Source organism: Neolamprologus brichardi, chromosome 15, assembly GCF_056152115.1.
Source record: "Neolamprologus brichardi isolate AB-2024 chromosome 15, ASM5615211v1, whole genome shotgun sequence".
NCBI lineage: Eukaryota > Metazoa > Chordata > Actinopteri > Cichliformes > Cichlidae > Neolamprologus > Neolamprologus brichardi.
The window spans coordinates 25,868,389-25,888,361 of NC_142118.1; the positions used below are offsets into that span (position 1 = coordinate 25,868,389).

The 19,973-nt window shown below is 44.9% G+C and overlaps 2 protein-coding genes across 4 annotated transcripts; one reads left to right on the forward strand and one right to left on the reverse strand.

The window, feature by feature from the left end:
- Positions 1 to 289: 289 nt before the first annotated feature.
- Positions 290 to 12,513, reverse strand: vipas39 (VPS33B interacting protein, apical-basolateral polarity regulator, spe-39 homolog). Of its 3 annotated transcripts, none has more exons than XM_087852603.1 (19): positions 12,402 to 12,513; positions 6,935 to 7,050; positions 6,721 to 6,826; positions 6,487 to 6,624; positions 6,370 to 6,408; positions 5,859 to 5,923; positions 3,690 to 3,746; positions 3,435 to 3,527; positions 3,313 to 3,346; positions 3,141 to 3,243; positions 2,905 to 2,932; positions 2,735 to 2,808; positions 2,588 to 2,663; positions 2,371 to 2,505; positions 2,178 to 2,219; positions 1,922 to 2,098; positions 1,737 to 1,826; positions 1,351 to 1,455; positions 290 to 960 (listed from the first exon to the last, which is right to left on the reverse strand). In XM_087852603.1, exons 1-19 carry the CDS (start codon positions 12,496 to 12,498, stop codon positions 940 to 942), a joined length of 1,596 nt encoding a protein of 531 aa, XP_087708729.1. In that variant the 5' UTR covers positions 12,499 to 12,513; the 3' UTR covers positions 290 to 939. The 3 variants fall into 3 exon arrangements, with proteins under 3 accessions (XP_087708729.1, XP_006793460.1, XP_035764885.1); XM_006793397.3 differs by having other exon boundaries at positions 6,935 to 7,027; positions 12,402 to 12,483; XM_035908992.2 differs by lacking the exon at positions 12,402 to 12,513 and adding an exon at positions 10,871 to 12,011 and having other exon boundaries at positions 6,935 to 7,027.
- Positions 12,514 to 12,697: 184 nt separating this feature from the next.
- ahsa1a (activator of HSP90 ATPase activity 1a) lies at positions 12,698 to 17,945 on the forward strand. Its single transcript, XM_087852606.1, is given in 9 exon segments — positions 12,698 to 13,032; positions 13,567 to 13,757; positions 15,082 to 15,164; positions 15,254 to 15,371; positions 16,578 to 16,675; positions 16,763 to 16,900; positions 17,252 to 17,353; positions 17,440 to 17,491; positions 17,576 to 17,945. Coding segments are annotated over 9 exon segments (1,086 nt in total). The 5' UTR covers positions 12,698 to 12,952; the 3' UTR covers positions 17,800 to 17,945.
- Positions 17,946 to 19,973: the final 2,028 nt, after the last annotated feature.

A 19,973-nucleotide genomic window follows, 5' to 3' on the forward strand; every position in this document is an offset into this window, starting at 1 on the left:
TCAGTCTCCTCAATGACGTGAAACCGCGACCGCGCGCCGCCTGCTGGCAGCACGAGGAGTCTCATAAAATGCACGGGGCTGTAAACACAAACCTGTACAACACGTGTAAAATAAGAAGGAAGCGCCAACATTCAGAGCCAGCGGAGTGAAAAATATCGATGTTTGGCCTGAAAACCCGATAAATATCTGAATGTTTGCTCTTCAAAGCTGCTGTTTATTTACCTTTAATCTCTCATGTGGTGATGAAAAAAAAATCGTCATTAATTATACAAACGAGGAGAGTCAATAATTGATATATAAATGTTTATTGGCTGTTTGTAACAGAGAGATGGGTTTCGGGGATGTTTGTGTTTATTTTGCACTTTATGTTTGTGAACAAATAAAAGGTTAAAAAAAATCCATTAAGCAAAAATCAGCTGTTTCTGATGTCTCTTAATTAAAAGTTATGATTTATTTTCTCACACAGTACAGGAATATTTAATACATCAGTCCGCTCTTCATGTTAACAGAAACATGGGATTGATCACAGCTTTTGGATTTTTGTTTTACTTGGGAAACTTCAAACCTGTTCACTTTAGGACAGATCTGTCTATGAGAGGTGGCAACCTGAACATTTGAGAGCACACATACATACTCGGACAAATATGGCAGCAGCATCCGTATCCCAGCATGTGCTGTCCTGAAGCATCAATCTGTGTTTTTATTTTATTTGGCGTGATGATGTCAGAATTAATGTCAGAGGTGTGTCCAATTATCTGATGAAACATGAAGAAATAACTCCACCCCCTCTTTCTCACATCAATACAGTCACTTCCTGTTTTCAAAGGAACATCAGAGTCATGACTCTCCCCCTTTCTGGCTATGTAGGCAGAGCTACATCGATTCAGACAGCCACAGATGGGCTGGAAGGACATTCATGTTGCCATGGTGACAGCCATGTTAGTTTTTCCAGCGAATTTGCTGAAAGAAAAGAAGAAATAGTTTAGTCACATGTCAAGTCACATGATATCGGGGTGACCGTGGCTCAGGGGGTTGGGAAGCGTATCTGTAACCGGAAGGTCGCCGGTTCGATCCCCGGGCTCTCTGTCCTGGTCGTTGTGTCCTTGGGCAAGACACTTTACCCTACCGCCTACTGGTGTTGGCCAGAGGGGCCGATGGCGCAATATGGCAGCCTCGCTTCTGTCAGTCTGCCCCAGGGCAGCTGTGGCTACAACCGTAGCTTGCTTCCACCGGTGTGTGAATGCGAGAGTGAATGAATAGTGGCATTGTAAAGCGCTTTGGGTGCCTTGAAAAGCGCTATATAAATCCAATCCATTATTATTATATAGTTCACAAAGGAGCCCTCCTCACCGGGTTGCTGAGCAGGTCATCAATCTTCCTCTCCTCTGCTGAGCCCCTCACCACCTTCCCACGGTATCCCAGCAGCAGCTGCCGGTCCTTCATGTCCCGGTATGTCTGATTTGCCCAGAGATACAACATCATCATGACATCATACAAAGTATTGTTCTCTGATTGGTCATTTTTAAAGCAGCAGTGTGGTGGGGCGTGGTCTGTGGTGCCGTGCGGACGCACCTGCACGGCATCTGCAGATCACACCTGCGGTGTTAAAACACGGGGACTCAAGGGTTGGTTGTTGTGGTGAGAAGTGCTCAATAAAATGGCTCAAAACTATGATCCTTGGACCCGTCGTGCCTTAATTCCACCACAAGCAGCTAAATCAAATTTGGCAGACTCACACTGATGACGATGTCGTGACATTTATGTTTCTGAGCCAAAGTGAGCCTCAACTCTCCGTCGTCCACGAGTGCCACGTAGTCCTGCAGCACCTGACAGTAATCAATAACCAATGATCAAAAATCAATAACAAGCTGATGGCTACGTCTCTCACTACCTCTGCACCAGGTGTGTTACAGTAGCTCACGTGTGTGGGGGCGGAGTTCTTCTGTAGGATGTCAACAACTCGCTGGAAGCTCAGTGGTGATTTCTTCCTGGTGAACCCGAGCCAATTCCTGCTGGCAAACAGAGCGTCCACGTCCAGCCATGCCTTCAGCTTCGCCCTTGCAGCCAAAGCTGTCACAAAGTACTGCTTTTCTGAGATCTGAGTTCAGAGGTCACAGGTCAGTGAGTCAAACAGATCAAAAGAGGTCAAAAGTCAAAGCAAACCAGTCAGCTCTCACCTTAAAGTTCTGACGGATATTTAACGGACTGCTGAAGGTCCCCTGAAATATAAACACAGTTGCAGGTTACTGCTAACTCAGGCTAACAGGGGCTAACACTAACTCAGGCTAAGAGGGACTAACACTAATGCAGGCTACTAGGGGCTAACACTAATTCAGGCTAACAGGAACTAACACAGGCTAACAGACTGACCTCTGGCTCAGTGTAGTGGTAGAAGCAGCAGTAGTACAGCGTGGTGATCAGCGGCATGTTGAGGATCAAAGCTTTTCTGGGAAACTTCTGGAAAATTTCCACCTTCCCTCCACGCTCAGCCTGCCGGTCTGTCACCTATCAACAACAGTGATTAAACTGGATCTAGTCAATCAGAAACCTTCAACCTCGTCATGAACTTAATTAACTGGTTACTGACCTCGATGATGATCTGCCTTTCCAATAGAGTGTAGTGATCCTGAACATGGGCCAGGTCCTCAGCAGAAAATGGGAGGCTGAAAACAATGAACAAACAACTGTAAACAACAAACACTAACAGTTACCTGAGTGTAATCAGATTACTGACCTAAGGCAGTTCTTCAGGAAGTCCCGTCTTTTGTTTTCATCTGTGATGCTCAAGTGTTCCTTATACTGAAGCAGCTGTTGCCATGAAAACAGGAAATGGCATCATCATCATCCCAATGAACGCCAGAAGAATCAATGTTGATGTGTTTATAGCTACAGAGTACTACATACCGCCGCATCTTCAGCTCTGCCCAGTGCTCTGAGGAACAGGAAGAAAGCAAACACATCAAAAGAGTTCTATCTGTACAGGTGTACACCAGATACCTGTGACACATCTGAATGTCTACCTGCTGACCTGAACCTCATCACTCAGTCACAAGAACACCTGCAGCATGTTCAGCATCACGCTTCATACAGACGAGGGCAGTAATCAGCAGGGACAGGTGTACTTGTAGGTGTGAGCAAACCTGTGCAGCTCCAGCAGCAGCCTCTGGTTTTGGGTCTCACTCAGGTAGTGGATGAAGTGTCTGAGAGCTGTCTGCCTGGACTCCAGCTCTCGAAACAAAACCTCTGAGAACAAAAACAGAGTCAGTGGGAGAACCAATCAACCAGCAGGACCGGGATCAAGACCACACTCACCTTTACAGAGCGTCCTCTTTAGATAGATTAAAACCTGAAACATAAACAGAGCATGCTCAGTTGTGTCTGATGGGATGGTTAATAAAGTTTAAATGATGCCGTTATGAATCAGATCAAGTTACAGCCGTGATGACGTTTCCATCATGAGCGGCGATGGCGAGATCGAGCAGCAGCAGTTTGTCCTGCAGTGTGCGGAACCTCTCCAGAGACACAGCCTACAATGCAGTACAAATAATCACAGTACTACTACTACAGAGTACTGATGCTCAGAGTACCACACTGAATTTTTCCAGAGACACGGCCTGCCACACAGTACAAATATTTACAATATTAATACAGAGCAGAAATACTCAGACTTGGGTGAACAGGTGTGTTACCTTTCCTTGCTGAAGTCTCTGAACCGTCTCTTCAGGTGACCAATCACTGACATAATCCTGACATCACAATAACCATATCACCATTAGAAATGACAGCACAGGACTACATAACTGTAATCACATTACCCCAGAGTAATTAAATTAGCAATGGTGACTAATTTCTTAGTCGACTAAATGAGGGAAAAATATTAGAGTAAGCCACTGGTCTAAAACTAAGAAATACGGATATGGAGTTAAATTTGAGAACCGTTTAATGTCAACATAAGCCAGAGGTCACTAATAGGCGGACTGGGGTCCTGAGCCGCACCCACAAGCTGTCCCATACGGAACCGGACTTCCAGTAAAAACAGAAGGCAAAATTTTCAAAGCTGATAGGGTGCTTCTGTTTTAACTGGTCCAGCATTTTCTGGTCTTTATGGTAGTGGTTCAGTGGCTAAAGAAATGCACAGACCAGTTGGATGCAACTTAAGCCACCCCATGTGATACCACTCAGCCAATGAACTCTGTATACTCCAGGCGGTAAATCTGACAGCTGAGACTTAGTTACACATGAAAAGACAGTGAAAAGACAGCGATGGAGAAAAAAGAAAAGGAGAAACACAGACAACTGTGTCTGAAAACTGAATAAAGAGAGACTGGTGGCATGAAACAATAACAAACATGCTGTGCAAAAACAAAAAGTGTACAGTGAAAATAGAGCAACAGATGAATGCTGGGCCTCTGCAGATGCAATCTCCCAGCAGATGTGGACTCAAAAGAGCCATTTGCATGAGCTGACCTTCCACAGGTGTGAGGAAAGTCACCATGTTTGGCTCCACACACAAAAGCCAGGCAGTTTTCTCCGTTGTGAACATAATCAACACTAAATATTGTTTCCGACTCATCAGTGAGCTCCTCCTCATGCGTATCAGGATGGCCCTGATTCAAAGCTGGTTTAAAAATTCATTCTGACCAGAAAAGAGGGGGGTGATTAAATACGGAGAGGAATTTTCCACAAAAGGGTTGCAAATGCGTACGACATGACCCAAAAGCATAAACTAAGATTTACAGATGTGTGCAGTGATTTGTGTGTAACGTACGTCAATCCACACAAAAATCGGAAGCAATCTGAGCAAGAGTATAACTATTTTACAAACGCATACATCCAAACCTGAATAAATACTAATCATTTATGCATGATTTAAGTTCAGCTTCATGAATCCGATAATTGTTTTTTCAAAAAATGGTCTGTGCAAACAGTTACACGTCACACCTCTCATCACTCAGAAAACCTTACAGAGTATAAAAGCGCTATATAAGAATCTGTCCATCTACCATTTACCATGACCTAAAAACTCAATGGAGATGGTTTGGGATGAGATGGACCGCAGATCAAAGGCAAAAGGGCCAACAAGTGCTCAGCATCTCTGGGAACTCCTTTAAGACTGTTGGAAAGCCATTTCAGGTGACAACCTCATGAAGCTCCTCGAAAGAATGCCAAGAGTGTGCAAAGCAGTAATCAAAGCAAAGGGTGGCTGTTTTGAGGAATCCAAATTATTTAAAACATGTTTTGAGTTTACAAAACATGACCCATGTCTCAGGTGTACACAGCGGCCTCCTCCTGGCAGGATATCCCTGGTCGGACTACCTTACCCAGTTGGTGTCTACCTCGACTGGCTCCTTTAAATGTGGACAAGCATCGACTCTACCCTAAACCCTTCCCAAACAACTGAACTCCTTGCCCTATCGCTAAGGATTGTCTGTGATCTCATTCTTTTGCCTTTAAAAGAACTAGAAATAACAGTGGTGACTAAAATATGAGGCTGATTTTTGGCGTTTCTCACCTGGTGGCAGATGGTTCCATAAGATTAGGACACAACTATTTACCAGCAGTGGGGATTAATTCAAATGTAAAACAACTAGGTTAAATGACTCATATGTCTGTTACCGACTAGTGACAACAGTGAAGATTAGTTGTCCAGTCGACTAGTCGTGCACATCAACTTACATCAGGTTAATGATATTATAATTGAATTACTCATGGGTAATCAGAATACCCAAGAGCAACTGGATTTTGAAGCATAACTATAATGAGATTAACAGTTATCACAATATTTGAACAGCCATATTACACACCCATAGTAATTAGATTACTAAATATAACACCCTATTTAACCAGGGTAATCTTACCTTGTACTCAGACTTTGGTTTTCGGAGCTCAGGAGCGTAGAGCCTGACAGAGGAGTCAGTAAGTGCTAAAAACCCCAAAAAACAAATGTCAGTCTGAGCGAGACATCCAACCACCATACATCCTCTATCATCTGACCATCATTAATGACCATGCAACCACCAAATAACATCCAACCACCATTAGTCAACCAGTATTCACGCAGCCATTATCCAAGCGCCATCAAATCAGCATTCATTATTAATCGAACCATCAACCAATCACTATCCAAACATCATCCATCACCATCTAATCATCATCCACTATTTATACAACCATTATTTGACCTTTAAATACCATCCAATATTCATCCAACCACCAACCAACATCATTGCATATTCATCCAATCACCATTCAACATCATCTCATATTCATCCAACCACCAGTCATTTATATACCCTGATATACATGACCCTGACTAGGTGAAATATCGTAAAAGTATAAGAACACCACCTGAGCCATCTGAGGACTCACCGTCACTGAAGGTCTGGAAGTTCCCTACCTTAGGTTTTCCTACACAGAATCACATGACAACGGCAGTGAATCACATGATCAGGCTTCGGTCTATCTGAGTCATGTGACCGTCATCACCTTTGAATAGAGAGCTCAGTGAGTATCCCGATTGGCTCCTACTGATCGATGGCGTGTCAGTGCTAATTTTGGGGAAGGCAGGCTCTCTATCTGCCCTCTGACTGGAGGCAGCTGTCTCTTTAACGGACCAGGAAATACCTGTGGACACAAGTATGACAGGTAACCACCCTATAACCAATCAAATCTCAGCATTCTCCAAAGAAGTGACAAATGAGGAGAATGTAGGGGTCTTACTGCCGACTGGCTCGCCACTCCAGCTGACCCTCTCGACATCATCTTCGTCATCGTCTTCCTCCACCAGCCGCCGTATATTGTTTACTGCCTGCCGAGACTCCTTCAACTGTTAGACAACAACACCTAAAAATCACACCTGACAGCCACATCAAATCAATGATACACATGCAGGGCTAGAACAATTCACTCTGGCTTCTGGTTCTGGAGTTCTTACCCTGCTTAACTCATCATCTTCATCATCGAAGGTGAACGCTTTAAACTTGGAGCTGTGCCAGTAGTCTTCCTCGTCAACTTTACTCTTAATCATCTGGACATAAAGAGTTAGTGACTCTTTATTTAAATTGTCAACACAGAAAGGAAGGAAGCTATTAGCTGGTAAGACACAGCCTGCATCACATGATGTCATTCTGTTTCTGCTTATTGATCATGTGATGAGATCACAGGTCAGGAAGTGGCGCACAGTGAGAAACACCGTCTCAGCATATGCTAAGCTTTTCATATTTTTCATTTTCAGTGTGTATTATTAGCACTATTATGTTATTGGTCAAAAAAAAAATCTGTTAAACATTACTCATTACTTTTCATAAAGTATGTTACTTAATTACTCGCTAAAGAAAGTAATTTATTACACTACTTGTTACATTACTTTCTCATTATTCCAGAAATTACCTGAAACAACTGTCACCCATTTACTTTTAACAGTATAAACCTGACACAGATCTCTATCCTAATGAGGAAACGCATACAATTTTTACACATAAACACAAAGTAAAACCAAAAATCAGCCAAAGCACACTGCAGAGTGGTTGCCAGGGTGATTCTACAGTACACACACATGGACAGGTAGAAACAGACGCTGCAGCCTGACTGCTCATTACTGTCTTTGTTATATGATGAAGTTTAGGCTCTGGCTGCTGGGTTCGGGTCTGCATACAACTCAGCTTTAACATCACTCTGCGCTCTTGGCTAGCTTTGTGTTAGCATGCTCTCAGTGCAGATGTTATTAGATGTTGTGTTAACAGAATAATGCAGTTGTTTCTTTCCTGAATGTAGTTTACTCTTTACCATCGTGCTCTTGTTCTTTTGTGCATTCAAATCTAAAGGCCTGTCCATATCCCCACCCCTCAGCAGCTGTAGACCATGCCACCATTTTTCTCTTCCCACTCACAAACTGAAATCAGCTTTGACTGTAGCACGAGTGCACAAAGAAAAGCATTTGTCTGATGTTCCTTTCACCTACATATCCTTTAAAGTCTGCTCCAATCACCACGCTAACCGTGTGGGAACACTCTCTACCACTCCACACCTTTTGACTTTTAGCTTTAAAATCATGATCCTTTTTCAGACTCTCCTTACTGCCACAACCCTATTTACATATTCTACTTCCAACATTACCCCTGCTTTCTTTCTCTTTCTATCTACACCAAGGTACAGCAGAATCCACCTCCACTGCTCCTGGCCTTTGCTGGTCTCTCATAGTATATCTACCCTCTTTCCCTTTCCCATCACAGTCCCAACACTTAGAGTCCTACTCTCACCTACACACTCCTGCCTTTCCTTCTGTCTCGCTGCCTCCTATTCCTAACATGCCCTCTCAGAAGGACCTGGACTTTAGGAGGATGAGGAAACCTGTGACCCCTGTTTCAATCCAGGGAGTCGATGTGGACTTTGTTGAGGACTATAAATACTTTGGAGTACACACAGACAATAAACTGGACTGGGTTAAAAACACCACTGCACTCAACAGGAAGGGCCAGACGTGTCTCTGAGGTCGTTCAACATCTGTCGGACAATGCTTAGGATGTTCTATGAGTCTGTTGCCGCCAGTGCCATCCCATGCTGTTGGGTTGAGGGTCACAGACGCCAACAGACTAAATAAACTGATCCCCAAGTCCAGTAATATTGTGAGGATGGAGCTGGACTGCCTTAGGGTGGTATCTGAGAGGTGGATGTTGTCCAAGATAAGGACAATGCTGGATAATACCTCCCACCCATTCCATGATGTGCTGGCCAGTCCCAGGACCACGCTCAGTGAGAGACTGCGATTACCCATAAGACACCACTGAACGACACAGGAAATCATTCCTGCCTGTGGATATCTCCGTACAACTCCTCCATCTAATGCACAATGCAGAAGTTACACCCTTCTGCACACCCTGTACAGTAAAATAACAACGTTTCACAGGTCAGAGTAAAATGTCAATCATGTATAGGTCATGTCTCTAATATTCTTGATATTTATAAATATATTTGTATACATTAGAGCTATTTCTTATATTTTGTAAACATCCATTCATTTGCTTCCGCTTATCCTTTTCAGGGTCGCGGGGAGCGCTGGAGCCTATCCCAGCTGTCATAGGGCGAGAGGCGGGGTACACCCTCAACAGGTCGCCAGTCTGTCGCAGGGCTAACACACAGAGACAGACAACCATTCGTGCTCACATTCAGTCCCACATTCACACCTATAGGCAATTTGGATTAATCAATTAACCTATCCCCACAAAGTGCATGTCTTTGGATGGTGGGAGGAAGCCGGAGTACCCGGAGGGAAACCACGCAAACTCCACACAGAAAGACCCTGGCCTGATGGTGGAACCAAACTCAGGACCTTCTTGTTGTGCAGCAACAGTGCTAACCACCGTGCCACCATGCTGCCCGTTATTATTTTGTAAACATTGTAATATCTTATATTATTTAATTTAGTTTAGTCTGTTACTGTTATTGTCTTGGAGCAACTGTAACAACATAATTTCCTTAGGGATTATTAAAGTATTCTGATTCTCCCTCTCCTCTTCCTTCATCTTCAATAGTAGTCAGTAGTAATAGCCAATAGTAGCCCAGTTTGCACCTGTTGGTCAGCAGCACCGAGTCAGTCATTGTTAACCCGGGCCTGACCGATCCAGTATGGAAATCTGATTTTTTATGGCCTGCATGCCTGATCCGGATGTCCTTCCTGAACCCTCCACATTTATCTAGTCTGGGACCAGAGGTGGGAAGTAACGAATTACAAATACTTCAGCAGAATCTTCAGGTATCTGTACTTTACTTGAGTTTTTTTTTTTTTTTTACAACTTTTTACTTTTATCCCTACATTTTATACAAATATCTGAACTGAACTTTCTACTTCTTCTTCTTGTCCTTAGCGGGCGACCAGCGGCGGTGGTCTGCCGCGCAACCAGTACGCTGTTGTAGGTGCCGCCGGTTCTCTTGCTTGACCAACGATTATCTTCCACGCTTTTCGATCTAAGGCGATGGTTCTTGCCTGCTCGAGGTCAAGTCGAAGGGCCTTCAAATCATGCTGGATTTGTTTCATCCATGTCTTCTTTGGTGCATTTCGATGCACCCTCCAATCGGTGGGGCGGGTCAACCAGAGTAGGTCATGGGGGTAGCGGCTCGGGTCCATTCGACAAATGTGGCCAAACCAACGGAGTCGGCAGCGCTGGATTAGGTCGCCGATCGTTGGTTGGCTGCCGCAGCTGGTGAGGATGGTGTCATTCGAATGACGGTCGCGAAGGGAAACGCCGAGAATGCATCTAAGGCAACGCATTTGGAAAACTTCGAGCTTGCTCAGGTCGTGTTTGAACATTGTCCACGTCTCTGAGCCGTAAAGTAGAATGGGCAGGATCAGGGTTCGGTAAAGGCGGATCTTTGTTGCCAATGAGATGTTGTTCTTCTTCCAGACACACCAGCGCAGGGAAGCGAATGCTGCCCCCGCCTGCCCAATTCTGGAGCGTATCTCCACTGATGATGCCACTTTCTTCTCCTCGACGAGGGACCCCAGATATTGAAATTGTTGGACTTGTTTGATCTGCACACCGTAGAGGTGGACGATCGTTGGTGAGCCGTCGGTGGTCAGGACTTTGGTCTTCTCGGCGTTAACCTTGAGGCCGTACAGTTTGGAGTGCCGGGCGATGTCATAGAGGATGTGAGTTGCCTCTGTGTCGTCTTCGGCAAAAATGGCGGTATCGTCAGCAAACATTAGATCGGTGATAAATCGATCGGTCGAGGCTTGGACTCCGCGGCGGCCCTCAAATGCTTTGCGCATTATCGCATCGATGACGATGTTGAACAATAGCGGTGACACCACATCGCCCTGCCGGACCCCTGTCATGATGGGGAATTCTTCGGACACTTCGTCATGAATACATACCTGGCTGGTCGAGCCATCGTAGGCGGTTTGTAGTAGCTCAATGATCTTCACGGGTATGTGTTCGGCTGCCAAAGCCCTCCACAAGGCTGGCCGGTCGATGCAATCAAACGCAGACTTGAAATCAATGAAGATGATGACTGTTCGGCGTCCACATCTGATCCGTTCCTCCATGAGTCGACGTAGGGTGAAGATCTGGTCGCTGCAGCCTCGTCCGGGTCGGAACCCGGCCTGTTCTTCCCGGCTGGTCATCTCACAGTCATCTACTCCTTATATTTTCAAAACTGCTCCTTACTTTAGTTTTAACACATCTGAGGGGAGTAATTATTTTATATCACTGCGAACCTTCATAGTCATAGCCAGGGGTGTCCATGAATTGTGTTTGTGGTACTTCAGCATCTAGCTAGCCCTGCTGAAGAGGAGCGAGCATAAAGGGAGTAACGTTTTTTAAGTGTCAAGCAGTTTGAAATGCAGCGTTTCTATCAGCTCAACAAGCATCAGCAAACATAAAAACTGTTTGTGTGCAGTTTGTCTCACAGTGTGTTACAGCTTAAGGTCCAGCTGCATTTCACAGGGAGAGAAAAAGATAAACAGGTTAGTTTTCTGCACTGTGATGGATACAGTAAAGGTACGTGCACAGATGCTGTGGTTTCATTTCAGGTAGCTTACATCAAGTGTAGCAGAGATTCATATAAATTTCAGTTGATGATGGTTGTATAGTGTCTAATATAAAGACAGCATAAACAGTGTACTGTCAGTATAGAGGATGAAATCAGCTAGGACAACTCAGGAAACATCGGCTCACATCTTGTTGAATTCAGGTGTATACATCCATAAAGAGCAGCAGATCAGCTGATCACAGCATGTACATTAAGAAAATCTACTGAAGCTCTCAATAGAGATTATTGTGAGTTATGATTCGTTCCCACACCGAACCACTACAATTTCGCGGGGTTGCTGGGAGTTGTAGTGCGCTGCAGTCTGCCGTAGCCCGTGTTGGTTAGCCTGGAGCGGTTCTGGACGGGCTAAACCTGATTTCTTGTCAGTCCAAACACACTCTGATCCCGGACTTACATCTGCTATGCACGTGTGCGTTTTCTAGTAACGAGCTCGGAAAGAAAAGCGTCTGGACTTCTTTAAGTTGCTTGAAGACATTTCACCTCTTATCCGAGGAGCTTCTTCGGTTCTAGGGTCAAACTGAAAAAGCTTATCGGATGAGAGGTGAAACGTCTTCAAGCAACTTAAATAAGTCCAGATGCTTTTCTTTCCAAGCTCCTTAGACTACGATGACCTGGATGACTGAGAACCTTTACAGACACGTTTTCTGGTAACAGCTGCAGGTTTGTTATTAGCATGTTAGCATTAGCTAGCTAAATAAAAAATCCGTATATTAGTGTTTTTAGTGACAAACGGTGGGAATGTGACGTCACTCCGCAGGTGTCTAATCTGTAGACATCAAGCACAAACCGCTGGTTGTAAACCTGATAATCGATGAGAATCAATCAGCTGTTTATTTGTTTGTTTGTTTTTTTACCTTCACCTGCTTCTTCGTCTCCTTCTCTTTGACGGAGGATGCTTCCGGCTGCGCGAAGTTTGCTGGGAGCTGTAGTACGCTGCACCAGGAAGTCCATTTTTGTTCTAATCAATAATTCGATTAAAGGAGCAGGAAACCAGACAGATGTTCTTTTTAATTTGATTGTCTTAAAAGTCTGAAAATAAAACATCACATAAACCAGAGGAGTCGTTCTTCTAAAAATGGATCTGATTGGTCTGTTACATTCAGCATCAGTGATGTGACTGTCAACAGATTGGTTGCAGACATCAGCTAATTTATTTCCACCTGGGAGGCTTTAGGTTATTATCACCTGAGAGCAGCGTGCAGGTATAGCTCTGCTGGTTCCCAATCTGGGAGCAAAGACCCACAGCTGGCCTCAAGGTAACTGTCAGGGTCCCACGTCCTCTGTGCTTTTACTTTGACAGTGCTAAGAGGAAGTGGGCGTTTCATGTTTCAGCTGGTATCAGGCTTAGGGTTTTAGCAGTGTGAGCAGCAGTGTCTCATTGGCCCTGTATTGATCAGCGATCGTGATGGCTAAGTGGGGTGAAGGAGACCCTCGATGGATAGTAGAGGAGAGAGCTGACGCCACCAACGTCAACAACTGGCACTGGTCTGTTCATCTTCATCAATGCTACCATCACTTCAGTACTCATACTACTATTATTATTACTACTACTTATTTATTGTAATAAATATAAACTGGTCCATGTGGCAGACAGACAGACTGATGAAGGCAGAATTCAGGTAATGCTGTTGCTATAGAAGTTGCTTCAGCTCAGTGACAGAAAACGCGCAAGAAGGTCAGTCATGTGACATGCTGAGGCCCCTCTTCATGTGTGTATTCAAGCTTTTGAGTAACAAAAGTTACTTTTTGAGTAACCTTTGGGGCTTCCTGCAGGTAACTGAGGGCACTGGCCTCATTTCCATGGTAACAGCCTGAATGTCATGACTGAGTAAGAAGAGGACATTTCCAGAATGATCTCAGTGTGTATGTGATACTGTAGGATGAGCTATTTTAGACTTTCAGTGTGTGTTATGTGAGCCGCAGCTGGTTCAGCACATGTTTGGAGGTATTTTTGAACTCTGTGATGTCAGAGGTGGGCGTGATTTGGTACCCGCTGACCCTCCTCTCTCCCCTGGTCAGGACAGAGCGAGATGTGTCCTCCTGGTCCTCGGAGTGCCTCCATCAGTTGCTGCACGGTGTGCAGGTGGAGGGACCTGAGGGTGTCTGCCAGCTGACCGAAGTCACTAAGCTGGAGGGAGAAGCTTCCATCAATAACCGCAAAGGGAAGCTCTTCTACTTCTACGAGTGGCAGCTGAGACTCAGCTGGCTGAGTCAGTGATCTCACTGATGATGTCGTCCATCCATTCATCATGGGAGACCATCTAAATTTGGTTCATGTGACTGACTTTAACCTTCACGTAGATGCTGTAGATATGGGGTCTCAAACTCACAACCCAGGGGCTACTTGCTGCCCCGTATATTGCCAGTTTGATCCTTGAAGTGACTTTTTTTTTGTTAAAATAAGTTATTTAAAAAGCCAAAAATGATTTAATATGAAGGCAATATGAGCAGAGAGTACAAATATGCTGAGGTATTGGCTCTGTTAGTTCAGTGAGAGAGTCAAAAACTAATGTGTACACTTATGTCTGCATATTTGTTAAATATGAACAAAATGATAGTAGAAGTGCTGCCATGTGTCTGGCCAGGTAGAGAGTACTGGTGTGTTTATTTGGTGGTTCAATGAAGGGCTTCAGTTAAGAGTGAGAAAAAAACGTTTTGTCTTGTTATACAATATTTGAAATTTAAAAATACAACACTACATTTTAGAAAATATTTGTGGGTGTTTTCTTATTTGTTTGTTTTGTATTACTTGAACACTGAAGTGGCCCTCCAATAAGATGACAGTGCCAGCAGTGGCCCATAGCTCATTTAGGTTTGAGACCCATGCAGTAAACCTTTCAGCCAAAGTTCTTCTAGAAGCACGTCGCACAACGTGGCAGCTATCATGATGATAACTCTCGGAGCATGTTTGAGCAGTTATTTTGAAATATTATCAGCATTAACCCTACCTTCAATGGTCACTGGGGAAAAACTGTAAAGAATCTTCATTATGAGTGTTGAATAGTCAGATGTTCCAGCTTTACTTTTATTGAGCAACAAACTATTTTTCCTGGCTAAATGAAGATCTTCTAAATCAGCAAGACACCATTTCCTCTTTAGCTCACAGGTTATCTGGTTGAAAATGCACATTATTCATTTATACCAGGGAGTCAAGTGCTTTTGATTTCAGTCTTTCTTTTTCAGAGTCAGGTAACACTTTAAACAAGATAATCAATCTCTATGGGAGTAGAGTTCAAGCAGTGGCTCTGCATTGTGTTGGCACATGGTATTGAAAAAAGATAATACTGAAGAGTTCTTCCCCACTGCTGTGTAAGCCATTATTATAAACCAGAAGTCTTTGCTGATGATATTAATTATAACTACTAAATCTACTCTTATCCTTATATGAAAGGTTTCATTTTGACTCAGTGTCACCCGCTCTGGCCCTTGGAATACATTTGACTATGACTGCCAGAATCTCTAGCCACGTGTACAGCGGGGATTTTAATATAGGGTTGCTCTTTTTCTGTAGTGCCAACTGTTTTCTGTGTGCAGGGATGTCCTGCAGGGGAGTGAAGTTCAGAGGAACTATTGATGTGTCCAACCTGTCTGACAAGAATGACGAGGACGACCTGGATGTGAGTTTGACTTCTGATTCTGATCACATACCCTGCAACCCAGTGATGACTGCACTGATGAGTGTATTGATAATTATGTTGCTATCCAGATCTGCGTGGCTCTCTGTAAAGACCAGCCCAACACACCTCTCCTGGACCTCATGAAGACCTCCGGCGTCCAGGAGGTTCGCAGGGTTCTGGGCGAGTATGTCCAGCGGCTAAAATCAGGTGTGTTACCTAGAACACATCAGGCAGTTTCTGACCATAAGGAGTTTTTAGAACTGTTCGTGGGTGTCTCCTCTGTGTCTCTTAAGTAGATCAGTCAGTAACTATCAAAGCCTTTTAGGGGTGGGTCTAAACAGGAAAAAGCTAGAAGTAATGTGGAAACTTGAAACCATTAAAGTTCTGTGAAATTCAGCAGTGAGAGGTGGGTGGGTCCAGGCTTGAGATAATAGTTGGAAGTGAATACCAAAGTGTTAAGAATACTGCTGATATGAGGGGGTGAGTTACTGAGACAACCAGAGTCTACAATTAACTCTAGCACCCAGCAATCCTGTCAGAGTCTGGCTGAGGCAGACTGTATGTATTGCGAAAAAGGACTCAAATGCAGACCAAAATAGAATGTGAAACGTGACATGGAATAACAAAACCGAGCTGTTTATTAAGGCTGGGAAAGAAGTACAAAACAAAAGACAAAGGTGAAACTAAACAATAAACTAAACTGGGTGAACTAAGATTAAAGCATGAAAAAACCTTCAACATGAAACCTGGCATGGAGACATGGAAAAAACCTGGATGCATGACGTGAACACAGCAGACGACCTGACAAGAAATGACTGAAAACACACAGACTAAATACACACAGGAGGATAATGAGGGAAGTGGAAACACATGGGGAAACAGCTATAACAAGTGAGGATAACGACATCACAGGAACGTAAATCTAAACACATAGAACACAGGAACACAGAACCTCTTCAAAATAAAATAGGAAACATAATGAAACGCAGATGTGACAACATGAACTTGACAACAAAAGACATGAAGACATGAAACACATAAAGGACAAGGGATACTTAATACAGGGGTTGAAAACTTAAGGGGAAACTAATAAACAAATTACCTTAGAAAACCCAATGAACTTAAACATAAACCATAAACATCAAAATAAACAAAAACTCAAAACGCTGGGTAAAAAGACCCAGGATTGTGACACATCCACTACAAATGCATGTGAGCAAAACACGTTAAATCTAAGTGGAGCTTTAGTACTCTGTTTTGAGCTTCTCCTGGTGGTTGGAACGTTTGTAGTTTCAGCCCTCAGCAAGCCATTACTCTGAGACAGTCCCTAAAACGCTTCATTATGAAATTTACACCTGTAAAGATCAGCCAGGGAGATGACCCCTGGGGTAACTGTGACCTCTGATCCCACAGAGTTTGGTCAGGGAATGATTCTTCCCACCACCAACGCACTGAAGCAGCATTCATCTGTGTCGACCAAGAAGAATGAGGTTAAGACCAATAAAACCCAAGTAGGATGCTCCTCCTGTCCTGACTTAGCTCCTGTTCAGCCTCACTGTTGAAGTGCTGACCTTTGATTTTTCTGTGTTGTCCTGCAGATTATCCCCGCCCCCAAGTGCTCCTCCAGTACCGCCCCCTGTCCCACAGGTGATCGTAACCAAACCTGCAGTTTCGATCTGAAAGAAACATTCCAGACCAACGCTCATGAACTCTACAGGACATTCATCAGCCAAGAGGTACTCGAACAGACTAGGAAGGACCAGACGAAATCAGAACAGACCAAGAAAGACAAGAACAGGTTATAAATGACGCCCTATGAAAGACCCTGTTCAATTTATCTAAATCAGTCATGACCAGCCAGCAAGAAAAACTTTGTTTGATTAAAATCAGGTCAAATCTAGGCTTAAAATTGGTGTCAGACTTTTACGAGTTCAGTATGAATTCTAGGCCTGAAACTGACTGAAACCAGACAATGAAAACACAAATACAATTAACCAGGTGATCAGAACTGGGCCCCGGCATTACCTGAAATTAGGCCAATCTCAGACCAGTAAGGTTATTTTTATACCACTGACATCTCTGTGCAGTTCATGCAGGTATTCACACGCTCATCAGCGGTGGTGGACAGTTGCTGTGGGGGGAAATTCCAGTTGCTGGATGGGAGCATCAGTGGACAGTTCACACAGCTGGTGAGGTCACAGCTGCCCAATCACTCACACATTAGCAAAGCTGTACCATGACGAAATGGTAAACCAGACTGTGCCCCTCCCCACAGGTGCCAGACAAGAGGATTGACATGAAGTGGCAGTTCAGGACATGGCCCAGCAGTGAGTCTTCCTATTAGGATGTGATGCATTCATTTTTTTCTGCTGTTGCTTCTAGGGACACTAACCTCTCTGGACTTTCTCTAGACCACTATGCCTCCGTGAGCCTAGAGCTGGATGATTGAGGAGACGACACAGAACTGAGGTTGGAGTGCCGAGGAGTCCCTTTAGGAGAAGAGGACTCCACCAGAGAGGGCTGGACCCGCTTCTACTTCCGGGCCATCAAGCAGACATTCAGATACGGAGAGACTCCAAACCCTGGAACTCATCTGACAGACGGAGAGGAGGTGGTGGTTAGAATGAACTGTTAAAGGAACAGTAACACAATTCCTGTATCAAAGAGGCACCATGTGACTCCCAGACTAAAAGGAACAATGTACCCAAGAGGTTCCAATCAAAGACTTTAAAATCTTCTTTTAAGCTTTGACTTGGGATGTTAATAAACAACTTCTCTCCACTCTGTGTTTGTCCTGCTGTTGTCAATATGGTGCAACATTTTAACTTCAAACTTTATTTATACAGTCCCACTTCACAGCAACAGTCACTTCCTACTGCAAGGTAAAAACCTGCCTCATTAAAGAAGACATAAATGTGTAAATTTAGTGTGCATGCGTCAACCATGCATGCAGTACAGTTCCTTCTGTTTTTTTTCTTTAGTTTAACCTTTTCTTACTTATTTCTTTGTCCTTTACTTTGTACTTAGAGTGTTCGTCTGTTCTAATAGCTTTCCTTTCAATCATGTGAATTGCGAGAGTTTTGGTTCTGCTTGTGACCGCGCAAGTGTTACTTTTATTGAGGAATGGGACCGCGGCACAGCTCCTACACACCGCACGGATGGTTTACTCCAGAGATCAGCTGATCGACCTGATGCCGGCCAGCTTATCAGTCCTCAGACCCATGGAAGTACCAGCTGAAATCTGGAGGAAAACACACTGAGGATACAGAGGTGGAGGACAGAAGAGGAGAAAGAAGGAGATGGCAAGACAGCAGAGGAACAAAGAGAGAAGAAGATGCAAACCGTGTCTGCCACCTATTATAATCAGGAGTGTTCGGTCACTAGCAAACCAGATGGATGACCTGAAAGCGCTAGCACAGAATCAGAGGGAGTACTGGGAGTGTAGCTTGATGTGTTTCATTGAATCAGGGAAGCACCAGGATATTCCCGATGACAACGCATCCGTGAATGGCTTCCACACTGTTTGGGCTGACCGGGAAAGTGCAGCGAGCGGGTAACCCTGCTCACATAACAATCAAAGAACAGATTTGTTGTCCGGACATTGAACTGTGCGCTGTTGGACTCAGGTCGTATTATTTGCACAGGGAATTTACCCTTCTGAACTTGGAGCCTGTTTACATTCCTCCCTCTGCCAACCCCACAGCTGCGTGTGACACTATCCACTCTGCCATAGCCCAGTTACAGACTTAGCACCTGAGTGCCTTCATTGCAATCTTGGGGGACTTCAACCATGTCACCTTGGACCCGCTAATCTTTATGCAGACATTCCAGGCCACAGCACTTGCCTGCCAGTGGCCTGAGGAGGAGTGGGCTTCCAGGCTTCTGCCGCTGCTGTCAGGGAAGGCACAGATGGTGGCCCAGCCTGCCCCCGGCGTCCTGGGCCCGGATGTCTGCAGGGCAGTATTGGATCTGCTTGGGTTCACCCCGGAGGACTACCGGAGGCGATTTCGGGCTAGTCAGATGTCAGCGGGGGAGCGGCCGGTACCGCAGGCAGGGGGGCCCTCAGAGCGTCAGCTGCTGTTGTCTGCAGCTCAGGGGAGGGGAGGCGAGATCGGCAGGACGGAGAGGGCTTTGGCATGTCGCATCCCATTTTGGGCACAGTTCCACAGCTTACTGGGGCAATAAACTGGGTGCAATCGCGACCACTAAATTTGTGTAATGTTTGCCCGGCACTTAGCAGTGACACTGGGTCAACTGATACTGACTCTGGGGGGGAGGAGGTGGCGGGAACCTCTACAGAGGCCCCACTGCCACGGTTATGCACCCCACAGAAGATTTTTCACTAGAGCAGTCTCGGGGTGACACCCTATGCTCAGCCTATGACCAGGTGATAGATATTGATGGTCTGCTGGTGCACCCTGAAGCCGCGCGGACTTACACCCATTTCCAGTTACGGAACGATCGGCTTTATCAAGTGAGTCTTGACACTCGCACGAATGAGATCTGCACCCAGTTGTTGGTGCTGCCGGGAAACATTTTCCAGCAGGCTTATTCGAACCCCATGGCAGGGCATTTAGGATGCAAGAAAACTCTGCAGCGCATAATGGCCTAATTCTATTGGCCGGGTATTTGGGCCGATGTGCGCCGCTGGTGGTGCCCAGAATGCCAGCTGGTTAACCACCCAGCCATTCCAAAGGAGCCATTGCGCCCATTACCGCTGTTGAGATGTCGTTTGAGCGCATTGGTATGGATATCTTCGGGCCATTCCACCGAAGTGCACGCGGCTATCGCTTTGTGTTGGTGCTGGTG